This window comes from Chelon labrosus, assembly GCF_963514085.1.
Source record: "Chelon labrosus genome assembly, chromosome: 7".
NCBI lineage: Eukaryota > Metazoa > Chordata > Actinopteri > Mugiliformes > Mugilidae > Chelon > Chelon labrosus.
This window is the reverse complement of record NC_140343.1, coordinates 24,920,086-24,944,608: the sequence shown is the minus strand read 5'-3', so window position 1 is coordinate 24,944,608 and position 24,523 is coordinate 24,920,086. Positions and strand designations below refer to the sequence as shown.

Here is a 24,523-nt window from a genome sequence, read left to right as displayed (position 1 = left end):
CTAAGAAGTACGTCCAGTCTCTGTCTTCCATTCCATGTCTCCTTTCGACATGCTTATTTGTGTAGACTGTTGTGCCTAGGCTATGTTTTTGTGACAGCTAATCTGCTGAAGCCAACACCAGAGCAAGTTTTTTGTTGCTGTTGTTTTTGTCCTGTCTATGTGTCTCTGTCAAAAAATGTTTTATAATGATTGAAGTTAACACTGTTACTGCTTGTCCTCTGCAACTCTCACCTTGTAGTTGTATAAATCCTACAAACAACTGTATACAAATCACAGATCCTGATAATACTTTGGCTATACATGGGTTACATTTATTGGCAAGAACATACATTATTGGTGATCCTCATTCCTGTATGCTTAGTTATAACCGGGTGCCACAGTGCAGTGAAAAGATGCAATTAGTACAATTTTGAGATACTATTACACTACATTTAAAATTGCACTTTTTACTGCACTACGTTTCCATGGTTCCTATATTTATAACAAAAAAAAAGTACTGAGAACGATATAATGTTTTGTCATAAAATGAAATAATGACCAGAACAGTACGTCCATACATGGATTAGGCAAGTGACAAAATTGACTGTCACCTGCATATTTTGATAAATGCGTTTTCTTTCTGCCACTAAGGAAAATATTTTACAATCAGTGGAAACAAATGGAGAGCCTCTGGTATAAGAACAAGGCAGAACAAAGTATACCATAATGAGGAGCTCAAAAAACTGGATGTGTATATATGTTTTCCTTTATTGAAATTATTTTATGTTTCATTTTAACAAGAGAAAATGTTTTAGAATTGAAAACTCAGTTAATATCTTAAGGAAAACATCAGTGATTTTAGAGTTGTCTTTTAAAAACACTTCTTAGACATCTTACAGTAAGAGTAATTTTAGTGAACACATTTATTTTTTCATTTTATTTATTTGTATTTAGCCTATTTAGTTAACCCATGGATGGTGTTTATGAGACTGTGACCTCTTTATTTCCATAATAGTTTAAAGATTCAGACTGAAGAGGAAAATAGGCCTCTGTAGAGTTATTGGGGACTTTATGGATTAGAGGTCAAAGCCCCAAAGGATTATAGGAATTTTTTACAACTTTTTTCCCCTTGTGGCCTTCATTCAGCAGCAGCTGCAAGTCCTTTTGTTGAACAGGGAGTGAGAAAATCTCTAACAGATAGTCATCAAAACAGCAGATTTACCATAAAGTTATTTCATAGGCATTAGATTTGCATTTCAAAAAGAGTTCATTGTCAGGTTTTTTTGTTCTAGGCACACTTTGCCGGAGTAGACAGTAAGAAAAGAAGAGTAATGGAAAATCTGTTCTTCATTTAAAACTCACTGAGACATCGAACCCTCCGTGCAGCTGGTTGTCAGGTGAAAAAGACAGTTGCAAACAATGTTGGATTCCACAGAAAGACAGTAGCGACAGAACTAAAGGTTGGCAACATCCAAATACTAGCACAGTAGACAGAAAGGCCAGGTCAACACCTTGTGCTGTTTTTCATGCTTCTTGAGTTGTTCCTAAACCGTTTTTGTATGTGTCAGGCTGCATCCTGCTGGGGATGGCTGCTGCCATCAAGGAGTGTCATTGCTATGGGGTGGGGGTGCCTGGTCTTGTCGAGGTGGACAACATCCACATGAATGCCAGGTTTCAAAAGTTTCCCAGCAGAACATTGTATTGTCACAAGATGGTCAATGTTATTTACTTCTCTTGTCAGTGGTTTTAATGTTGTGACTGATCGGTGTAACTACCTCAAACACAAAAGAACTCCAATTTATCCTTTAATACAAGAAACATATGAGTATATAGGGGTGCCTTATGATCCATTCATTTGGCACATAGCAGACAATCAGTTCGGTAGTAAAATTCTATTTATTAACATTTTCTTTGAGAAGGGGAGATAAGAAAGATTCACATGGTCATCATTACAGACATTAATGTCATCAGACAACTGAAATGAATAAATTATTAGTAATGGATATACTGTAGCCAGCTGTACTGAGTTATAGCGGAATTACAAAGTGGTGTGGATCGGTGTAAAAAGTATTCATGATGAAAACAGTTGATAGACAAAAGACATGTTTGTTCACACCAGTGGTGAGCCGTGTATTTTCCACCTAGGCCTTCAATGACCTCCAACCTTATTCAAAACACCTCTTAATACGATTGTTATGACGCCACTGCTATAGAAACCATCAACATCGTATGGATAAGCAATAAAACAGGACGTTGCATCATATACATGTATCTCGCAGCGAGATGAATGCCATTACTACAGCAAGAAACTAAGAACAATTCAAAAAGTCTCCTCTCACTCACCGTGCCACATGCGTCAAATAAAATAATAAGATGTAATTCATTTTACTCACCAGAACTTAAGAGACAATTTGGAGTTCTCCTTGGAGCCTGTCAGCCAAGGGTATTGCTCATATTTGCTGTCCTGAAAGTTTTCCCGGCTGGGTCAGGCTAGCTAGCTCTGGGGTTGAGTGGCCTTTGCTCACAATATCCAGCTTTTCTTTTTAGGGTCCGCCGTGAAAATGTCTTCTAAGATCTCCAACCAAATCAATAGCGTCACCTCCTTCACCATCATGAGTTCAAAAAATAGCTATCAAAATGTTAACAGGAGTGTTAACAGAAGGCTTTGTTGGCCCTGACGGCCCACCACTGGTTCACACTAATGTACCTCAGCCTTGGCACGCTGTCATGTCACGGAACGGTGCTAAACTAATTATACCACTGACGTTTTAGCATCAGCTGTGGCAACCTGTGATTTTCTGGAGACACGGGTGTTTTTGGCGTCTGTTTCTCATTAACTAACATGTCTCTTGACTAAAGAAAAAAAAATCTCTTTGTTTGTCTGCCTTCTATGTCAGTTCCTTTCAACGCCAAGATCAAAACCAAGCATGGTTATATTCATGGCGACAAGAAAAAAGACATCTACGCACTCATTAACACATGCACATGTACATGTACAGTACAGGCTGATGCATTACACCACAGAAGACTATGATTTGTTTCTGCGTTGAGTGGTGAGTCAAGCCTTTGTTGTCGAAACATTGTCAGGCCTGTGCTTGTTTGTCAGCAGCATATATTTCACAAGGTGATAATGATATTCATTGCAGCAGTGTGTGTGTGTGTTCTTGTTTTTATAAAGTTGTGGGGGCCAAACTCTTGTGGAGGACAACATGTTACAGGTACAGGCTTGGGCAATTAGTTGAGATGGTTGATGGTTAGGGTAAGGGGCTAGGCAATGCGTCATGTCCAAACTTAGAAACACAAGCTTGTGCATGTGTGTGTGTTTGTGTGAATGAGAGAGGGCTGTTATCAGTGGATCCTGTCATTAGACATCCTCTGATTGTTTTCTTGCGCTGATGCTTTCTTCCTGAGAACCAATAGGTTCCCTAGACCTTGAGGAACGACCAAAAATAGCACGGGCTCTGCGCACTATATGTCTCTTTATATTTGTGTGTTAGACTATCCAGCATCCGCAAATTGAAAACTGCAAAGCGATTATAGAAAGTACTTTTATTGTCAGTCTTTTGACTATCTAGATCTTTATTTTCTTCTCATTTTAAACCAACCAGACGCACAAGTATGTGAGTTTATGAATGGTTTATACCTTGTGGTGAACTCTTTCTTCCTTTCATAGTATACAGTACACTGATCAGTCATAACATTATAACCACCTTCCTAATATTGTGTAGGTCTCCCTTGTGCCTCCAAAACAGTTGACATGGGCCTTCTGAGGGTGTCATGTGGTGTCTGGCAACACAATATTGTTAGCAGGGGCCTTTGGGTCCTGTGGGTTGAGGGGAGGGGTCTCTGTGGATCCAGCTTGTCAACACCTTGTTCTGCTTTTCATGTTTTTTTGAGATGTTCCTAAACCGTTTTTGTGTGTGTGCCTGTGTCAGGCTGCGTCGTGCTGGGGATGGCTGCTGCCATCAAGGAGTGATTTTTGCCGGAGAACAATCTGTTTCATCACATAAAAAATGTAGATGGAGAAGTTGGTCCAGGCTCCGGGCTACCACTTACACGTTGATTACAAATGGTGCAGAATCCTGTAATTATTAATGATGGTTTGGCATTAATAATTTTTTGTTGCTGTTTTTTGTGAAGGGCGGGTATTTCTGGATGTTTCTGGTAGTTTCTGGTAGTTCTGCATGGTTGAAGGGAATGGAAGAAGAACAATCAGACTGTATTGTATGATGTTCTACTGCTGGTCTAGTTTCTATGCTCTTTTGTTTATTGCGGAAGTAAAGAAACGTGCACATTGCGTGTCTGGGAATACAGTGGTGTTTATGCTCTTGTAGGAAGTAGACCCCAGAACATAAATATGTAACAGCTCGATAGGCATTGTGTTGAAAACAATGAGTGTGTCAATGCGGGTGTCCGTTTGTGTGCACGTGCAGTTTTATATGTGCCTATTGTATATATATATAGCTACAGTATCTACAGTCCATGTACTTCAGTTTGTGTCCGGCAAGAGAGTGTGGTCTTTTAAATACTATTAAAACTGAAACTATGGCTGTGTAAATATATTTAAGTTATTTGTTATAAAACTGAGTACTCATACAGCATAGACAGGAATGTTTTAAATGTATCATGGATTTTGTCCAATATTGGAATCCCAGCACAGAGGTTTCAGTCTGTAAAGTTGACGTCCACATGCTGTTCATATTTACCAGTCCAACATAACTCAGAACTCATAAAACCACCACATAGCACGGACACAAAAGCTCACAGATACCGTATGATGTGCAGTCTGCAAAAATGTAACACACATGACTATAGATCCATGCATGCACACACACTCCAGCTCTGCTCCATTCTTTCTGTCTCTTTTTCTTGACATATACTCACGCCCTGTCCTCCTTTTCTGACTTCTGATAGGCTGTTCGCTGCTCACAGCAGAGCAGCTTTTACTACAGCTGGAGCTGGAAAAACTGACCACAGACGCATGTAACTACCACAAGACACAAACAGTTCCGTGTCTGCTCCGTCTGTGTGTGTGTGCGTGTCTGCCTGTGTGAAATGAGAGAGCAGAAAGAGAGGTTGCGATTTGTTCGCCTAGAACAGCCTGAGTGGATGACGGGGATTGTCATGAAGAAGCAGATGCTTTTGACGGGGCAAAGCTTTGCTACTGGATGTTATCTTGCCCTCGCTGGTTTTTGGATACTGTGAGATTGGTGCCATTTAATGGGAATGCTGCTTTTTCTGGGTGGATTTACATTTCTTTCTGCTCAAGCTGGGGAGGTGGCAAGATGAAGAGTGTCAAACATGTTATAGGTAAGACCTGAGCAAAAGTCTTTTGCACATTTTGGGTTTTGTTGCTCTGAAAACATACAGAAATATAATTTAAAAAAGGGGTAACTCAAGATTCAATCAAAGAGACTCGAGGAGCAAAACAGAAAGAAGAGGAGCTCCTTTTGAGTTCAGAGACATACCACAGACACAGTCACTTTCTAAGTCTCACTTATATTGTGTTACCACTCTTTGTCTTTAAAGCAGCACAAGTTGTCCTTCGTACTTTAGTGTGTAGGTTGTTCCAAGCATCTTCTCTTCTTTCCTCTTTTTTCTCTTCTCTTTCTTTTTCGTCTCCACCCAGTCCGGCCTTTTCCTTTATCCACCCGGGCGGCCTCAAGGCGATGGGTCCCCCCATATGAGCGGGGTTCTGCTCAAGGTTTCTTCCAATAAAAAGGGAAGTCTTATCTTGCCCTAGTGCTTGCTCTGTGGGTTTCAGACTCTGGGTTCTGGCAGGTGTCTTGAGATGATTTGAACTATTATTCATGCTGTATAAATAAAAATAAAAATGAAATTGAACTGAATCTTCAAGAAAATCTTGGTAAGAGCTTAATCTGTAATTATGTAATCAAAGACTGACATGACATTGACATCAGGGCTCTGTAGCGGGTAAACAATGTGTTGCAAGACACTTCCTCTTGTGGTTGAAGAAAGTTCTTTATTACTCTGGCTTATGTTTATTTTTGTCATGCTATAGATTTAGGTTAAAGTAATGCGATAATTCCATGTTTATTGTATGCGCAAAATAGTATAGACTGGCATATAATGCTCAGCTATAAGGAGAAAGCTAGTGCCGACTTAGTCCACTTATAGGTCGTATTAAAAAGGAGAACACAAAATAGTTTCATGTTTGATGTCAGGTCTGCATGGTTTAACACCGGTTCCATTATTTCTCGAATGTTGAGCTCAGTCTAGCTGTGAATAGAGTCTACAGCAGCAGGGATGGTGTGTGAGAGAGCATGCTGTTTAATCCCTTTCAGAGCAGATGGATGAACGTGACAACAAAGGTGTGTATATCGTAACTGTGCGTATGTGTGAGCAGACGGGTGTCGGTAAGTGTTCCACAATCCACAGCAATGTCAGAAATTAGCGGCCACCTGTCGGCCACACTGAAGCCTGTATTGTATCTGGTTCATTAAATCAGTGACTGTGATAACTGTTTATTCAGTGAGTTAAAGGTCTAAAGAAGTGGGCTGGTTATGCTGTTGAGGGTCTTGATGGGTGTACTTGCAGTTCAGAGTTTACCTTTGTTAGTTATTGACCAAGCAGATGTGTATGTCACTAAGCTTGACTATGGAGAAGTTACTGTTGCTTGATTTATCACACAATCTCACGCACCATATATCACCATATATTTTCATTGTCCACCTCACAACAATAGCCTACTATAGTACTTTACTTTTACAGCCAGCCGCATCATATTAAGGACATAGTAGATTGTGCATCTTCACTAAATGTTGGTAGTAGATTGCTGTATTTCCATCCAAAAAGCCTATAAAAGCTGATAGGTATCCAAGATTTAGCAGATTTCCATATGTAATTCCTAGGAATATTTGGGATCTTGTTCACATACTGCTAGTGTCAATCTGAACAGAATTTGCAGTATTTTGTTCATTTACTGTGTTCTAAGTATAGGGGCTCCCGTTGTCTAGCTGACGATTGTCTTAGCAATGCAAGAAGAGCTTCAGAGTTTCCAGCTTTCCTCGTGGGACCATAATTGTGGTTAGGCCGAGCAGGAGCAGCTGCCCAACATAGAAACAAATGACAGTGAACCAGCTTGCAGCTAACTGTAGCAGTCCAAAACCTCTACAGAAAACCTTCACATGGTACCCCTTTGACTTCTGTCTAAACTTAGTCTTCGAAACTGGGAATCCTACTGGTGACATTAGTGAATTTACAGCCTGCTGAAATGAATGCTTCCTGCCTCTGTCTTCTCAGTACTCTGTTTCTAAAAAACCCCACGTTTCTGTTAAGCCATGAAGTGGCCATGGATCTCATCTATCTGCACCACTCCTTTCTACTTTGAGGTCCCAACAATACAGAATATCCTCAGTGTTTAAATGCCTGGAACACTACATATATACACAGGCATAACATTATGACCACTGGTAGGAGAAATAAATAATATTGACCATCTTGTGACAATTCAGTGTTCTGCTGGGAAACTTTTGGACCTGGCATTTGTGTGGATGTTACTTAGACATGTACCACCCACCTAGACCAGACCAGGCACCCCCACCCCATAGCAATGACACACAAAAACAGTTTAGGAACAAGTAAAGAAGAAAACATGAAAAACAGCAAAAGGTGTTGACCTGACCTCCAAATACACTCGATCCCAAACTGATCAAGTATTTGTGGAATGATCCACTGAGGCCCCTCCCCTCAACCCATAGGACCCAAAGCCCCCCACTAACAACATTCTGTTGCCAGACACCACAGGACACCCTCAGAAGGCCCATGTCCTTTCTCTGATGAGTCACAACTGTTTTGGAGGCACAAGGGAGACCTACACAATATTAGGAAGGTGGTCATAATGTTATGCCTGATCGGTGTATGTCTCTACATTTACAGTTTACCACTGGTTAGCTATTGGCCTTGGTTTCATTGCTGGAGCAGTAACAAATGACTTTTGTCAAGACATTATAAATTAATTAGAAATGGACTAGGAATAGAGCTGTTGATGAATAGTCTATACAATATTTGAACAGGAACAAACAATGCAAACTGGCATTCAGCAGCAGACTAACACAATCTGCCACTCATTGCATAATTTAGCACTGATGACCTACCATCAAATGGAAACACATCTTGATACAATTAGCAGAAGCCAATCCCAGACTATTAAATTTGGCCAAACTGCACTTTCTAAGGTGAAGTATGTGTTTTGGCTCAAGTTTTACATCCTGTTCTTTGAAATACTATAAATTAGACCCTTTAAATTGTGTATGTACAGAGTCTTTAGAGTTCATGCTGAACAGTAGATACTCAAAAAGCAGATTTTGAGTTGAGTCTTCAGTCAATGAATCAGCAAAACCAAACGTTTCTGAATAGACTGTTCTGTTCTGCCGTATTTTGAATACCCTCTGCATGTCAGCAGACTCAGATGCTAAGAACAGAGGTACATTGAAAATGCCCTCATTAAAGGCCACTACCAGCCGTTAGGGCTCTTCTTCTCATTCTCACTTCCCCCTCCCCCGCTAGCGCAAAACCTACCCAGGCATATTTCAGAGCAATAAAGTGCATGTCTTTATTGTCAGTAACAGAGAAAGGCTTGTTCGGTGTACACTGCTCTTAGAGCTATAGGCTGCAGGAGAACCGCTATATGCATTAAATCAGAGCAGGGCTGAGTCAGTTCATGGACACACATACATTTAAAGCCGCGGGTTAGCAACGTTCTGTTGTACTTTTCGAATTATATCATCCATGAACTCCAGTCAGAAATGGATAGTTTGAGAATAGGCTGCATGTGATGAGCAAAAAAATCATTAATCATGTGGCAGGGAGATGGAAAAAACAAGAAAATATTCTAGTTTTAATCTTCTACTTCTTAGTATGTGTCTTTAATTTACTATATATACATTTGCTAAGCCAGAGGACAAAGGATGACCCCATCAGATATTCACTCTGACCATTCTTGAATTGTCATTTTGATTTAGTTTCAGTGGGAAACAAACAGTTATGCTTGTGAAGCTTTGAAATACATCAGTAATACAACAAGTTTGTTATGCCCCAATCCGATATTGATCATTTAATCGTGAGTATTGGCCGATATGAGTCCCGATTAGATTTTTTTGTATTATTATTTTTTTTGCATGTTTCGCAATGCTTTTCTCATCATTCTAGATCACGTTTGCACTATGCAGTATGCAATATTTATTACATTACACTTCTGATGTAGGCCGATGTGCTTGGCAATTGAACAGCTTTGCAATGCACGAGAAAAATAAATAAAACTAAAGGTAAGAATAAGAATAATAGTCTTTATTGTCATTGCAGAGCACAAGTTGTACAGTGCACCAGTGTACCGACTAGTCGACTTTACTGCTGTGCCATGACGGTTTAAGCAGGAAGTCCACTAGTCACTGATCACGTAACAATAACAACACGCCTCAGAGAAGATAGGTGAGGAGCCAATTGGGTCATTGCAGCAAACTAGCAGTGGTCCATCAAGTGTGTGGAAACACTTAGCTTAAGGTGAAGCCCGTACTGTGATATGCAGAAAATGTAATTTGTCAATCCTGAAATACAATGCACACTCACCTGAAAAGGAATCCGCTAATGCTAGCAGAGAAACAGTCCAAATCCTCTCAGCGGCAGTCAATTATCAACTTCACCAAACGTCCTGTGGTAACAGAGAGTAAGAGGAATTTCATTGTCTAAAGTTATTAGAACTTTAGCTGCTATACACAGGAAAAGGCTTTGGAGAAAACTTGCTTTATTTTTTTTTTATCCCATCTACATTATTCCGTCTTACAAGTACTGTTAAACGCTATTGACGGTGCTGATTTATATAGGCTATACATATCTGCAGTGCACAGTATAGACAAGCTCATGTGTTTATGTTCAGTTCTGTTGTGTTCTATTCGTTGGCATCATTGCTGTGGTTGTGGGGCATTTCTATTGGCTCTTATCACATCAAAAACATCAGATCCCATCCTTTTAAAAATGCATTGATCAACTCCAACATGTCAAGATAAATATCGGCATCTGAGGTCTTACACATGTCCCTTCTCTCAAGTGTCTGACTTACCTCATTCTCTGTCTCTTATTCTGTATTCAGTAAGCTATATTCTGTAAGCTATAGTGAATGTGTCTGACATATTACAGTGTTTGTTTGTAAATGTGATGCTCCAGCAGGCTGCGGGGTATCCCTCACTGTGTGTACCTGTATATCTGATCATGTGTCTCTCTTCACAGATGAGATCATGCAGCAGGACATCAGGCCCCTGCTGGCTGTAGACATAATAGAGCAGCTTCATCGCCAGTTTGCCTTGCTTTCAGGTACGTAACAAGACAATGCTTTCCTGTCTACACCTGGATTGTTTTTTTTTTTTAACTGGAGGTTGCCATCCCGGGTATGGAACTGGATATCATTAATAATGAATCCTTATCATGGTAGGAATTAGTCTGTAAAGGTTCTCAGTCAAAAGGGTGATTAGATTTCTTTCTCACAGAAGAAATGATGAATTTGGGAGCCTGACTATTGTTTTATGACTGATTTTGATACTGATGAACTTAGTTTTTAATCTTATTCCCAACTCAGTTTCACTCAATGTGACAGTGTGACTGCCACTTCTCCTTTCTCCTTCCTTGCTGGAATTTCTAAGTTTCAGTTTTAGTGTTTCTGACATGGCAGGAAATTCCCAATGCTAAGCTGCCATGCTTGTTGTTCTTGTTTTTGCTGCCACAATTACAAATCCCAGAAGAGAGAACTTTATGTGTGACACAGCTGCTTCTCTTATGACTTCCTGTTCTTCACGGGCTGAATTCACAAGAAAATGAGTAATATGAGAAAAACACAGAACGTCCTTCCGCTGACTGCTGGATCAGTTATGGTGTTTGTTAAGATACTTAGTGGACTTCAGTTCCAAAGACACAATTGTTCACCAGCCCAGGTGTTCCTGAATGCGGGATTTTAAAACCTTTTATACTTAAGTCTTATTGCCTCATAAAAACTTGTATTTCTTAATGTCCTGCCACCCTGGTAACGATCTGAGAAGGTCTAGATTGATAAAAATGTTGCTATGATTTCCTGAGCACTCTTCGGTTATCTTTGTTTAAAGTAAGGGACTTCAAGAGGAGCAGATAATTATTCGCAAATTTATTTTTAATCCTTTATCCTCAGTTTTGCCTTCCAGGCTATTCAGGCTGCTCTACCTTAGGTGTATTCAGCCTTCAGGAATACACGCAGACTCTGTTCAGGGCATGCCAACCGGTCCAAGACTTAGTTAATATTGTCATTAAAATATATTAGAACCAATAACCAACGCCTGTTCCAATAAGACACTGAAGATTGGAAGGTTTCTGTTATAAATTTGTGAACAGAGAATATAGAAGATCAAATTTATTAAGGATACTCAGTGTTATAGGCAGAGATTAACAAAACTGATAATTACAAAGAATTTTTAGAGCTTTTTTATGTCACTATTATAAAAATAAAAGTGATTTCAGGTGCATACTTATTCATAATTGTCAGCCAAAAATAAATCTAATACAACATGCATCAAATTGCAGCAGAAAACATTTGTTGAATGCATAATTAATGTCAGCACAGTATGGTTATCCTGATGAACGGCAGTTTCCCCAAAAGAACTGTGTATAGCATCTGTCTGCAGCAAACATCAAAACTGCTATCTCTCCCATGTGAAAGTCTGCTGATGCTGCATGGCCATTAGCTTCTCTAGTCATAAGGAACGCTGGCCTATGCTTGTTTACTGGAATCCAGCTGCTGGAAAAAGTCACATTTTATTTTTGAAAAGTTTAGAAAGGAACATTGCTTCTGCCACCCTAGCATTCATACCGGGTGCCCTCAGACTTTCCAGACCTGCATTTTGTGGTAACACAGCAGTCTGTGTGGTTCTCCAGGGATGCCTCTCATTCCTTCTCTCGGTCCTCTCACAACAGCCAAAATAACTGTTTCCTAAAGCTCCTCTCTCAGCATTACATGCCTCCAGAATTACACAGGTTTAACACAAGCCGGGTTTATGGGCTCCACCACATGTGCGTGTCTATCGTGAGAGTGTGTGCCTTCGCAGTAGGAGTGTCTGCAGTTTTCTCATATAAACTGGAACCATTCTTTGTGCGTTTCTTTTTTTGAACTCTGCAGGTGAGGCTCTTTATTTTTACATACACATTACTGAATGAGTGTGTCATGAAACACCAGAGAGGCCACAGAGAATAGTGGGGTTTCCTCAAACCTGCATTCATTTTCCTGGCCACTTGGAGGCACCATACTAGCATATCTTTGCTAATCTCCTAATGTGTGGCATAACAGAACCACGAGTAAAAAGAAACATAGGTGTAAGATAGTTAAGGGATTAAGATAATAAAATACATTTAAAAAATGTATAAGATTTTCATATGTACAAAAGAACATATTTCGTATATTTCCTAATTCTTCACTAATTCTTCAGTTCAGTTTCGGTTAGCATCATTTTTTATTTTTATTTTTTAAACATTTTCAAGGACCAATTGAATGCAAGAGATAATTCACATCTCTTTGTAGAACATTTGCTATTAGTAATACTATTAGAGTAAAGAGTGGAGCAGTGGTTAGAATTGTCACCTTCCTCAAATGAGAACTTCTCCATCTTCTGCTGTGGCAAATACACAGTACATAGTCTAATAAGTCTGATTTATATATTTGATCTTGTCTTGTCTTGACAACCAGGCCTTTCCAACACTATGAGACCACATGACTCACACTTTTCACTCCCCCTGAAGCACATCAAGCGAGCATTTTCTCTGAAGTGAATTGGCAAGGGTTGCAAGGGATTTGTAGCTCAAGGACACCATCTGGTGACTGTTTTGCAGAAGCCTACATGTGAATGTTTTCTCAGTGTTTTGTTTCCCTGGGGTGGCCTGAGTGACATTAATATCAAAAAAAGAAGAAGAAGAAGAAAAAAAAAGAAAGACAAGACAGACCATGCACACCTGAACATCACTAGGGTCTGTAACAACCAGCTGTGCCTCTGGTTGGAACTATGGTGGAAAGGAAAAAGTACACATCTACTACTGAAAAGAAATAATAATAGTAAACCAAAGTAGCCATTTAATGTTATGTGTGCTGTATTCGTGCCGCAGGAGGGCGAGGGAAAGATGGTGCCCCCATCATCACTTTCCCAGAGTGCTCAGGCTTCAGTGAAGTGCCAGAGGAAGACTTCCTGAATGTAGTTACATATCTGACCAGCATCCCCAGGTATGTATACACATTTCAAACCTTTTCTTTGGTCTGTCCTCACATAAGCAGACAGAAATGATTGTTCATCATCGTAAAAAAATAAAATAAAAAAATTTATTATTCATTTTATTTCATTTTAAGTTGAACTGAATTCATACATGGATACTGTTAATGATTGACATCATGCAGTAAGGGCTGGAGGACACAGGGTGTAAACATCCTCAATAAACTGAGATGTTTTCATCCACTCATAAACTGCTGAGTAATTCAGACGCACATCAGTAGCAATAAAAGCAGCATGGTGACCACATTCCCGGACATATTCTGGTTAAAGACTTTGCCCTTTTTAAAACAAACAAGCTACAGTTCTCAGACTACATCCGTATTATGACTGTAGACGTTGTATCAATGGAAAACAAGTCAAGTCAGCTCATCACGGCCTCTGGAAAACTTTATCCCACTACTCAATAGAATAGGCCACACATTTGAGTTCTCAGTACTGCCAAAATAAGTAAGTGATGACTTCATCCTGCCTATAATGACATAAACCCTGTCCCTGGTGACAGAAAATGAGCAGCACTCCACATCCTCCATTCTTGGTAATTAGCACATCGTGGTGAATACGTGTGTGCATTTATAAAAAATGTGCCAGATGTGTTTGAGCTCTGCATGTTCAGGTACAGTAAAAAACTGCCTTTGGAAATTGGATGAGCGTAGCTCAGACAGGCTCCCATGTTACAGGGCATCAGGCCAGTTACATGTCTTCTCTACCTCCTTTCTCCAGCCTGGACGCTGCCAGTATCGGCTTCATTATCATCATTGACCGGCGGAAGGATAAATGGAGCTCAGTGAAGGCCTCTTTATCCAGGATCGCTGTAAGTTCTCTAAGGCTCCTAGTATTCAAGTGACTCTTAAAAGCAAGTATCTTTCAAGACCTTTCTCTTTCTGAACTGTCTTTTAAAAGCTATTTGCTCTATATTAGTTAAATGGATTTTGTCTATGCTGCACCCACAGCTGTCTTGCCTTTGCACCTAAAAATAATTGTCTCAGGAGTGGCATACAAGTTGTTAACATTTGTGAATTATTTGCACGTCATACACATACAGTGGATTACATGCACTTTTCTGGCTAAAATTATACTTTCCTAAGGGGATCTCAGATGCTTATTGGCCTATATGCACTGGTGGCCTCAAATCAGGTTGCATATATTACTTATAAGGAGATTATTACCTTAGTAATGATCCTCACTCTCACAGATCCTCTATGTATCATTCTATAATTTGAAATTGCAAAGAAATGTTTTGAAAGGCTGAAACTGAATGTGTGATAAAAAAAAGAAAAAGTTGTAAAAGACTGAAATATTCAGCAATCTAGCAGACAAATGGCCTGTTTCGCCTTGGTACTCTCTATCTGAGCAGTCACTATCACAGTCACTTTCAATTGCGTCTTTTTCAACTGTAGGAATGACTGTGATGTAGCATACATCACTTTGGGGGTCCTTAAGGTCTAGGAGATCCAAAAACTCTGACAGGTTTAAGCTGTGTAGAAAAAAAACAAGAAATACAGAATAATAAACACCTAAATCCTAGCCAAGCATAAAACTCACCATGACACTATGACTATGTTTTATGCAAGCTGCTTTTATTTACTCTTTTTATGATCAAACAATGCATGAAGACACATAGTTCTCGTTATATATCAGTAGCACTTTAAAAGATGCATTTTGAAAATATTTTAGATATATCTGTACATTAAGGCATTATACGTACTTCCTCTTGTAAAAGTCTGAGGGAGACATCGCAGCGCAGGAAGTAAAGAGGCCTGGTCATGTGACCATTCACACTAGTTACATGATATGGATATATTTTATAGGAGACATTTTAAAACTTAAATTAGCTACCCAAAGTCGAACCCAGAGGCGGTCCTGGCTAGATTTACGAACCATCCCTTGGCGCCCCCCCCCCTCCCAAAAAAAAAAAAAAAAACGCCACCAACACAACAATATATTATATTATTTGTATTATTTTATTATATATAATCTTAAATACAAAAAGATAACAAGTACAAAGAAACAACAAGCTAAATAAATGCACAAAATTGCACAAATCCTTCATCACAGGATCTAATAACCATGCTTGAAAAATCCCTGAAGAAAGCTAAATAAATAAATAAATAAAAAACTACATAAAAAAGGTTCCTGCACTAATACAACTATTTCGTATTTTACATACGAGTTTTGATTTGCATCATCCTAATACCATCTGAACAGTTATGATAACACACCAGTTTTGTACATAGAGAAACAGCAGATAATTAACATAATCTGAATTCAGTGCTCAGACTGTAGCAGATTTTTCAACCTGGGTTTTTCACCCTGTTTACAACTGGCATTAACATTAACAACATGTGTGAAGTGCAATTGCCTCAATTCTAATAGTTGCCAGTTCAGCAAAACTAAAAACCAAATACAGTCGTCTTCTGTGGCTAATAGCAACATATTAGCAAGAGGCTAATATAGCCTATCGCCTACTGTCACTCCCGTCACTCATAGAAATCTGTATAGGCTACCTTTATGTTTTGCCCGTTTGTCCTCTTCTTCTTTTCTTGTTTTTCTGAACTGGGCAACTGATGCTTCTTTGGTCTTTTACTTTGATCCATGATGAAGATGAAGATGAAGACATCATTAACTTTTGCATTACTTTTTGCCAACACCGTCCGTTCGCTCGTCAATCAACCGGAGTTACGTGAGTCACGTAGATGACTGCACAGATTTTTTTTTTATTAATTTTTTTTTTTGTCATTTTTCACATGACCCAATTCATTACATGTAGGTATGGGTTTATGTTAATTTTAGGAATGAAATACAATTTATTTGGAAGCAGTTTGTGTTGTGTGGCCTGGGATCAGTCTATCCCTCGCTCCCCTCCTCGCCAACCTCGGCAGTCGGAAGTTGATCCCCCGCCCCCCTCCCCCTTGCCTCTTCTGACACACACACACCTGTATGACTGTCAGCAGCAAGTTGACGTGAGGGCGCCCCAGCGACCACTACACTAACTTGCATGGAAATGAGCGGTAGTCTAGAAAAATGGCGAGTTTTGTTTCCAGGTTTTTTTTTTTTGTTTTGTTTTGTTTTTTAAGGCGCTCGTGCGCCCTCACATGGATTGCGCCCTGGGCGGTCGCCCACATTGCCCATAGCAAAAACCGGCCCTGGTCGAACCAACACTTCAAGAGATTCCAGAAGTTAAAAAAAGTGCGGCAACTATTGTTGCCAGTGGGATTAAATGAGTGCACTCCACCGTATTGACAGGGCCATTTCTTCTGTAATAAGCTGTGGTACTAATGTTGACAAATTAATGGTTTGATACCAGAAATATGCATGTGTAATCTGGCTAAAGGAAATTACTGAAGGCCTAAATGATCACGCTTTAACTATCCAGGGGGCATTTCCTGGAAATCTTCAACTGGTGCTGGTCCTGAGGCCCTCCAGGTTTTTCCAGAGGGCGATAGCAGACCTCGGGATCAAACTGCACAAGGATGACTTTAAAATGAAGGTACCGGTAAGCATGCAAAAGCACAACACAAAATATGCAGTATATTGTAAAGTCATGGGACAAAATAAGTGCATGGCTGGAAATGATGGGCTTTTTTGACACATTGCTTGGACTAGAAAACATCTGATATTCTTTGGGTGCATATATTTGAAAAACCTGCTGGTTTTGCTGGTTTTCAAACTATGATACTAATTCTTGATTTTGAGATGCCTCACAAGATAAACCAGTTTCAATTTCTTTTAACTGGATTCAAATCGAGGCACTGACTTCAGCATTTCCAGTTTAAACTCAATTTTTGGAGCGCTGGACACACTTTAATGTTTTGCACAATTCCTAGTTATGTCCATGGCTCGGACAGCAATTCCAAATAATATCTTAACTTAACCTGGAAAATCTTGATATGAAGGTGGGCGGTGCTTATGTTTTCAATGCGAGTCTTATGACTTTAATTCATTTGTACAATTAAAATGTTACATGTTGTAGCATAGAACCTTCATCTACAGGTACTGTTTTAAAGAGATTCAAGTTGCTTGTTCAAATATAATCGATTAAAAAATCCATACATGGGATTTATTTAGTTTTTCACATGATTACTTTAATAATAATAATAATAATAAAATAAGTAATAATTATAAGAGCAGGCAGATAAAGCAGAGGGAGCAGCGAGTAGACAAAAAACTGTTTCAGGCAGGGTCAAAACAAAAAACAGAGAACCAAATGTAAGGGACGCCACAATGCCAGCTGAAAGAACAAATACAATCTGGTTAGTGGTGAACTGGTTGCAGAAATGTTGGGAGCAACTTTCAGTGAGAAAGTGGATGCAAATTAGCAAGTGACAGAACCAATTTGGAAGCAGAGCAGGTGGGAGTAGCAGTTGTGAAACACAAGGAGAGTTAGAGCGCAGATTATCACAATGAATGAATGCCAACAAATGCCAAAGGCGCACAAGCTCAACAAGATTGTTGTGAGGCTGGGTGTTTTATTTGTGACATTAGGCTTCAGTTGTGAATCACGGAAATGTGATGAAACAAGGCTTTGACACAGGTTAGGCTCTGTTTCTAATGGGAAAACAGAATGTGTCCCAAGTTTTCCAAATGCAACATGAAGCTTTTCACCTGTGTGCGGCTGTGTTTTTATAAATTCAACAGATGTTAGTTGGATAAAAGTCTCAGTTCCTTCAACAGCTGGTAGAACATTTTAAGTGTGTTATATCGGCTTCAGCCAAGCTGTCGTAATGGTTGATTTGCAAAAGTATGAGTTTACATTTAATTTATTCAACAGTAAAAGTTGCACGAAGCGCCTTTAGTGTTCTACTGTATTACTTAATTATGATGTAAAGGTTTTGATGGTAACAATGCAACATGGAAAGTGCTTTAAAAAAACAACTTGTCTGAAATGACAAGATATAAATACAATTAAAATATTTCCCTGTTAAATGTAATAAATACTCATCATTCATTGTCTCAGAGTGGCCTAGTGCTATAAATGAATTATAGTCCATTATGTGAAATGCACACAGATCACCTCCATACTTGCATTATTGTCATATGGCGACAAATAATTTTCCATATATATATATATATATATACATATTCTGGCATGCCATAATATATATATATATATATATATATATATATATATATATATATATATATTTATATATATACACACACACACACACACATACATACACACCTCCATAGAAAAGATAATAAAAACATATAGCAACACAATGCAATAGATGGTTCAAATAATGAAAAAAGAATGACAGAAAAAAAGGAAGCAGGAGGAAATACAGCCGCTGAAGAACAAATGGTGTGCAGTGGGGCGAAAAACCACCAGAGCACAAAAACCAGTCGGTAAAAACACAAGAAGCTAAATGAGTCGAAACACTAAGAGGATGCTGGGCACTACCGAATAAGGCATCATCAGCTGCCACTGGAGCCAATCACTGCAGGGAGACAGAGAAAGGAAAAAGAAGGATAGAAAAACCAAAACAACCTAAACAGACCCTCCCTGTCCGATAAAGAGCCATCTGTCTTTCTTCAGGCTGCCGTGTGCTCATTCTTGAGCCACAGAAGAACTTAAACGGCTGCTGTAAAGATCAATTAAACAGACCCTGATGAGTGAATTCAGTGAAAGAAACAACACTAAATCTTAAACGATGTTTGTTGTGACCAAATGCTCTATGTTTGCAGATTGTAATGCTGAACTCCCTGTCTGACCTACATGGCTACGTAGATAAAGGCCAACTGACGCGGGAGTTAGGAGGGAGCTTGGAGTACTGTCACAGTCAGTGGATACACCACAGAACTGTGAGTACATTCTGGATAAAATATAATGTATCTCCATAATGGCCTGAATGTTGGAGATCAGATGTGAAGATCTGACAGATTTGACTGTAATAGCTGTATGGTTAGTTATATTCCATGATGCTTCAGAGTGACATGTGGATATTTTTTTTTTCCCCCCCAAGGCCATAGAAAACTTTGCCGTGACAGTTAAAACCACAGCCCAGATGTTACAGAAGTTTGGAACGGACCTGGCAGAGACGGAGCTTCCCAATGACGTTCAGTGCACCAAAGACCTTCTAACAGCACACACAGACAAACACAATAATCTCAAGGTAATGGGAAAACTCTGCCATACCAAGAATTGAAGAAAAAAAAAATTCAAGAAGCATTGAAATACCGTTGTTTCGTTTTTTAAAAAAAAGAAACATCCAGAAACGTGTGCTTCATATTGAGCGTGGAATTTAAGAATATCCTACAACAACTTCCTTGTGCACAGGTTCTGCTCACCCAGCCTAACTTACTTAAATATATCAAATGCAAATGCAAAGTTTAGATGTCATTATCTAGATAAGAAATCGTATTCCAATAACCTATGGAAACAGGACGTTACACTTACTGTTCTTCTCTCTTCTCTTAAACAGGATGAACTGAAACTAGCTCTGAGGCAGGGCACCACTTTGTTTGGTTGTATCAAGGAGCAGGCAGCCAAGTCAGAAGATCATGAACTTAACCCAGATGAGATGGAGAACCAAACCACTGTGGAAAGGTGATTGATGCAAAATTTCTATTATGTTACACCGATCAGGCACAGCATTATGACCACCTTCCTAATATTGTGTAGGTCTCCCTTGTGCCTCCAAAACTGTTGTGACTCATCAAAGAATGGACATGGGTCTTCTGAGGGTGTTGTTAATTTGGGCCTTTGGGTCCTATGGGTTGAGATGAGGGGCCTCTGTGGATCAGACTTGTTCCAGTGCATCCCACAAATACTTGATCAGTTTGGGATCTAGTGAATTTGGAGGCCAGGTCAACACCTTGTGCTGTTTTTCATGAGGCTGCTGCCACCAAGGACTGTCATTGCTATGGGGTGGGGGTGCCTGGTCTGGTCTAGGTGGGTGGTACATGCCTAAGTAACATCCACACGAATGTCAGGTCCAAAAGTTTCTCAGCAGAACATTTTATTGTCTCAAGATGGCCATTTATTTAAGCTGTTAGTGGTTATAATGTTGTGGCTGATTGGTGTATGTTTCTCAGTGCATATCAAGAACAGTCATATAGTCACTCTCTTTATGTATGTATTGAGGTTCTTGTGTGTGTTTCAGGCTCCTAGCCCAGCTGGACGAGACAGAGAATGCCTTTGAACAGTTCTGGTGTAAACACCATCTGAAACTGGAGCAGTGCCTCCAGCTCCGCCACTTTGAGCAGGACTTCAGAGAGGTATGTGTAGACCTGCCTGACTGGCTTCCTCTGGCCTGCAACCTTTGGTTCATGTGTCTTCTTTTCATACAGCTTCAAAAGACATCAACTGGAAAGTCATACTTAGAAAAACATCACAAACAAAAAAAAAAAACAACACACAACCAGCTGAGTCAGTTTTGTGTAAAAAAAGTTGTGTAAAAGATAAGGTCTGCTTTACATGTTTTATGGCTTGTTAATACATTTAAACATAATCATTAGATTTTTTTTAAGAAAAGTTTCTTATTGCAAACTTATGTCAGAGCCGTTAATGCATCCTCATTATTACAATGTTATAATGTGTCTCAGTTTAAAACAAGAAATACAATATTTAACCTAAACCAATCAATTTGTATGTTCTGAGTAACTTATCTTTTCTCTGTCTTTGCCCACTCTATGATTTCTCCAGGTCAAAGTGTCTCTTGATAGTTTGACTGACACGCTAAACAGCTTATCGGATACCGGGGACTGTGTGGCGAGAGTTGAACACCTGCTGAAGGAACTGAAAACACTGGAGGAGAAGGCTCAGGTCAGTGAACACACACACGAAATGCCATTTCATTTCATCTCCATATTGAGCTAATAAAACAGACCAGTTTGTGGCTGCTTAGTGAGGGTTAAAGAATAGCAAATGATGTCTTAACCATGAAGTTAAAAACTTCTATAATGTCCAGAGAAGATGAGTGAACAAATGTATCCCAAATCAATAATTTAATTACAGTTAAACATCAACAGCATCTTCCATTGCCAAGGAATTGCTATGAAAAACATAAATACCTTTGGTAGTCAATTCTTTGTCCATCTTCAGCTTTGAAATACTGTATCCTGTCTCCAAAACAGGTCAAAACATGTATAAAATACTTATACGTCCCTCTGCAACACAATCCGTCAATTCCTTCCTTACGTGGGATAGTACTTATAAAACTGTATTTTCTGAAGATATGCAAGTTACAGAAAAGTTTAAATATGATTGTGGGAACAACTTCCAAATGTCAATTGATTCTGAACTCTTCTGCCGCCAGCCGTCACTAGAAAAGGCTCAGCTCCACGCGCAGCATGGCGACCAGCTGATCCAGAGCAACCATTACGCCGTGGACTCTATTCGACCCAAATGCGTGGAGCTCCGGCGGGTCTGTGATGACTTCAGCAATGAGGCCAAGAAAAAGAGGGACGTCTTGTCGAAATCCCTGCAGATACACATGGGCATTGATAAGGTGAAGTTATGATACGACTTCTTTTTTGTCAACTGTGATTTTGCTTTTTTTCTGTCACATTACTGAAACGTTATGGAGTCAGAAAACAGTGACTTTAAAGGGGACATACTATGCTCATCTCTTTATTGATATCTATAGTCCCTCCCTAAAAGCCCTCTTTCTTCTGATTGGCATTCTTTCTGTCCTTTGCTTGTGAGCATCGCATCATCCTCTTGCTGGAAACGCCTCAGATCCATGTATGTTCAACTCTGAATCTGATCTGAAATATGAGTTTGGAAAGCACAAATTGTTACATGTCACATTGACACATGTTGAGGGCATCCAAATGGAGGACACAGGAAGAATGAGGCGGGATGAGGAAAACAAAAAGGGAACTTCAGTAAAAACTTACTATAACGTTAAAAGGTGGTGAAATATTGAGCAGGTAATCCAAGTAATGTATACCAAAACCACAGCATGTGTAATTAGGAGACAGGAAATGCAGTGAGGAAACACCCGGAGAGGACATCTGGAAATCAGAATGGACAAATCAATGAAGAGGACAGCAAACAAACTCATGGATAACTGCCGTTAAACTGACAAAAGACTAGTGGAGAACGAGGGATAAATATACACACACGCACAAGGGATGAGGGGTTACGAGACAAGTGCCAAAGCATGGAGCTAACTATCAAACACAAATGAAGTCAAACCAACAAAGACAAAGGGGCAAGAACCTTTTGAAAGTAAAAGGGGAAGAATATCCATTAAAACCCAAACTGAATGAAAGTACAGAAATAAAAACCCATGGCAAAATAACAAAAAAACAAACAAAAAAAAAAAAGCCCATGCTTCCAAAAAATGGGAAAACTTAAATTCATTATCATGGCACAACATCTGCAGCAACGAATGGATAAAGAAAATATTGGCATTGGATCTGCAGGAAAGTAGGAAAAAAACAATGGCAACATGTGTTTCCTCATTTAAAACTGCATCCTGCTCTAATCACATTAATCTCAGACAAGTTATTTTATTTTTTTCCCATCTTAATAATTGTATTTGTCAGAGGCCCCTTCATCTAAATGACTGCACTGATTCTGCTGTACTAAGATATTAACAGATGGAAGATTAAGTTACCAATAACCTTTGGCATGCCAGCTAACATAAACTAGTTATGGTTAGCTCTCATTTCGGTGGACTCCTGCCAAACCTGCATACTGTTGTTCAGCCAGTTCATCAGTTCCCAGTTAAGTTGTACTTGAAAAATATGAATAAAATGGACTTACTCGTTGTTTTGGAAACCCACCAGAACTCAGAACTCAGAACTTCACAGTTCATTAATTTCTTCCACTTGACGCATTCTCTCCATTCCTAAATGGTGAAAGAAAGTTGAAACTGAGAATAGCTGTTATTTTTTGCCTTTTCTGGGTAAGTGCTTGAGTGCTAATTTTAACTTTTTAATTTCAAGTTTTGTTTTCTCTGCAAAACTGTGTTTTCAATACCAAAATTTGAAGTCACTGTTCTGCCTCCATAACACAGGACTAAACTTATAAACCCTACAAGGACACAGTTGCAAAAGCTCTGTGGAAGTCACAGTGGTGTTTTGTGGTAACAGTCATTATAAAAACCCCAAAGAAAGCCAGCGATTGCCATCTCTAGAATAATTGCGTTAACATGCCAAAAAATAAATTGGAAAATGGATTGGCCCCTCCAGGCTGGATGCCTTTCTTGGCGCATAACAACATGAGCTTCCATTTGAGTCGTGTCTCAGGCTACCAGATCAGGTTGTGTAAGAAAAGACTTCATTACAAAGACACAAATGTGAGACATAGTTCAGCCTGATGTTTTAGGTTGTGAGCTCCACAACAAACTATGTGACTGGGAACAGCAAGAGCCAACATCAGATATTTTAATCTTCCCTATACGACCCACTGGAATGGCCCATTGACAACCTGAGGTACTTGCTTGATATGTATCTCAGTAGATACATCTGGTGAGCACAGTCTTATCATAACTGATAGAATTGTTGAAACTACCATAATAACACAATAGAGTCTAGAGCTGGGACTTCCGTCTATTGGCTTCCAAAGTTCCAGAGCTATGTGATGTCATAGAGGCTGGCATCTGAACTCCAGGCCTCAACACTGAGACACAACATTAGAAAGGCTGTTATAGGTAATGAAATCGCACCCTTTGTTAATCTGTTTGAATTCCTTCTACAGGTTAACCAGTGGTGTGAATCTGGCATCTACCTATTGGCCTCCCAGAGTGTAGATAAGTGTCAGTCACAGGAAGGGGCAGAGTCAGCACTCACAGACATTGAACACTTCCTGGAGTCGGCCGAAAAGAACCAATTGACTGAACTGAGGAACCTCCATAACCAGTATGAGGTTGTCCTCTCAGGAGATATCAAGGTAAGTTGCACCCAAATACTGTATCAGTTTCCAAGATGACTGGATATTCTCTTGTCAAAATGATGACTACAAAGAAAAACACTGAGCTTCATACATCCAGGACAGTGTCCTGAAGGCGTTGAAGCGACTAGAGGACGTCCAAGAGATGTTTGAAAAGCGTCATGTCAGTCTGAAGAGACTTTCAGCAAAACAGACAAGACCCATCCAGCCTGTTGCCCCACGACCCGAGTCCTCTCCCAAACGGCCCCCACTGAAGAATCCCCCAAGGACGACAGGGAGCCAACAACGTGAGTTAGATGTTTTTTATATAGAAAATAATAAAACTATTGTAATTGGTTCAACCTGTTAAAACACTCGACGTGCCTGTGACAGAACCGACACCCTGAGCTGTAAACATGTGCTATTGTAC

The 24,523-nt window shown here is 39.5% G+C and overlaps 1 protein-coding gene across 1 annotated transcript in view; it reads left to right on the top strand.

Annotated features, from left to right (window-relative positions):
• Nucleotides 1-4,657: 4,657 nt before the first annotated feature.
• The window catches only part of mcf2l2 (MCF.2 cell line derived transforming sequence-like 2), a 77,108-nt gene continuing 57,242 nt past the window's right edge, over nucleotides 4,658-24,523 (top strand). The window contains exons 1-13 of the mRNA XM_084548296.1: nucleotides 4,658-5,289; nucleotides 10,225-10,308; nucleotides 13,111-13,225; nucleotides 13,992-14,082; nucleotides 16,645-16,758; nucleotides 18,957-19,073; nucleotides 19,235-19,384; nucleotides 19,694-19,818; nucleotides 20,375-20,489; nucleotides 20,917-21,036; nucleotides 21,530-21,721; nucleotides 23,923-24,114; nucleotides 24,215-24,401. Coding sequence (XP_084404422.1) covers nucleotides 5,148-5,289; nucleotides 10,225-10,308; nucleotides 13,111-13,225; nucleotides 13,992-14,082; nucleotides 16,645-16,758; nucleotides 18,957-19,073; nucleotides 19,235-19,384; nucleotides 19,694-19,818; nucleotides 20,375-20,489; nucleotides 20,917-21,036; nucleotides 21,530-21,721; nucleotides 23,923-24,114; nucleotides 24,215-24,401 — 1,744 coding nt within the window. The 5' untranslated portion in view covers nucleotides 4,658-5,147. The remainder of the gene's footprint in view (nucleotides 5,290-10,224; nucleotides 10,309-13,110; nucleotides 13,226-13,991; nucleotides 14,083-16,644; nucleotides 16,759-18,956; nucleotides 19,074-19,234; nucleotides 19,385-19,693; nucleotides 19,819-20,374; nucleotides 20,490-20,916; nucleotides 21,037-21,529; nucleotides 21,722-23,922; nucleotides 24,115-24,214; nucleotides 24,402-24,523) is intronic.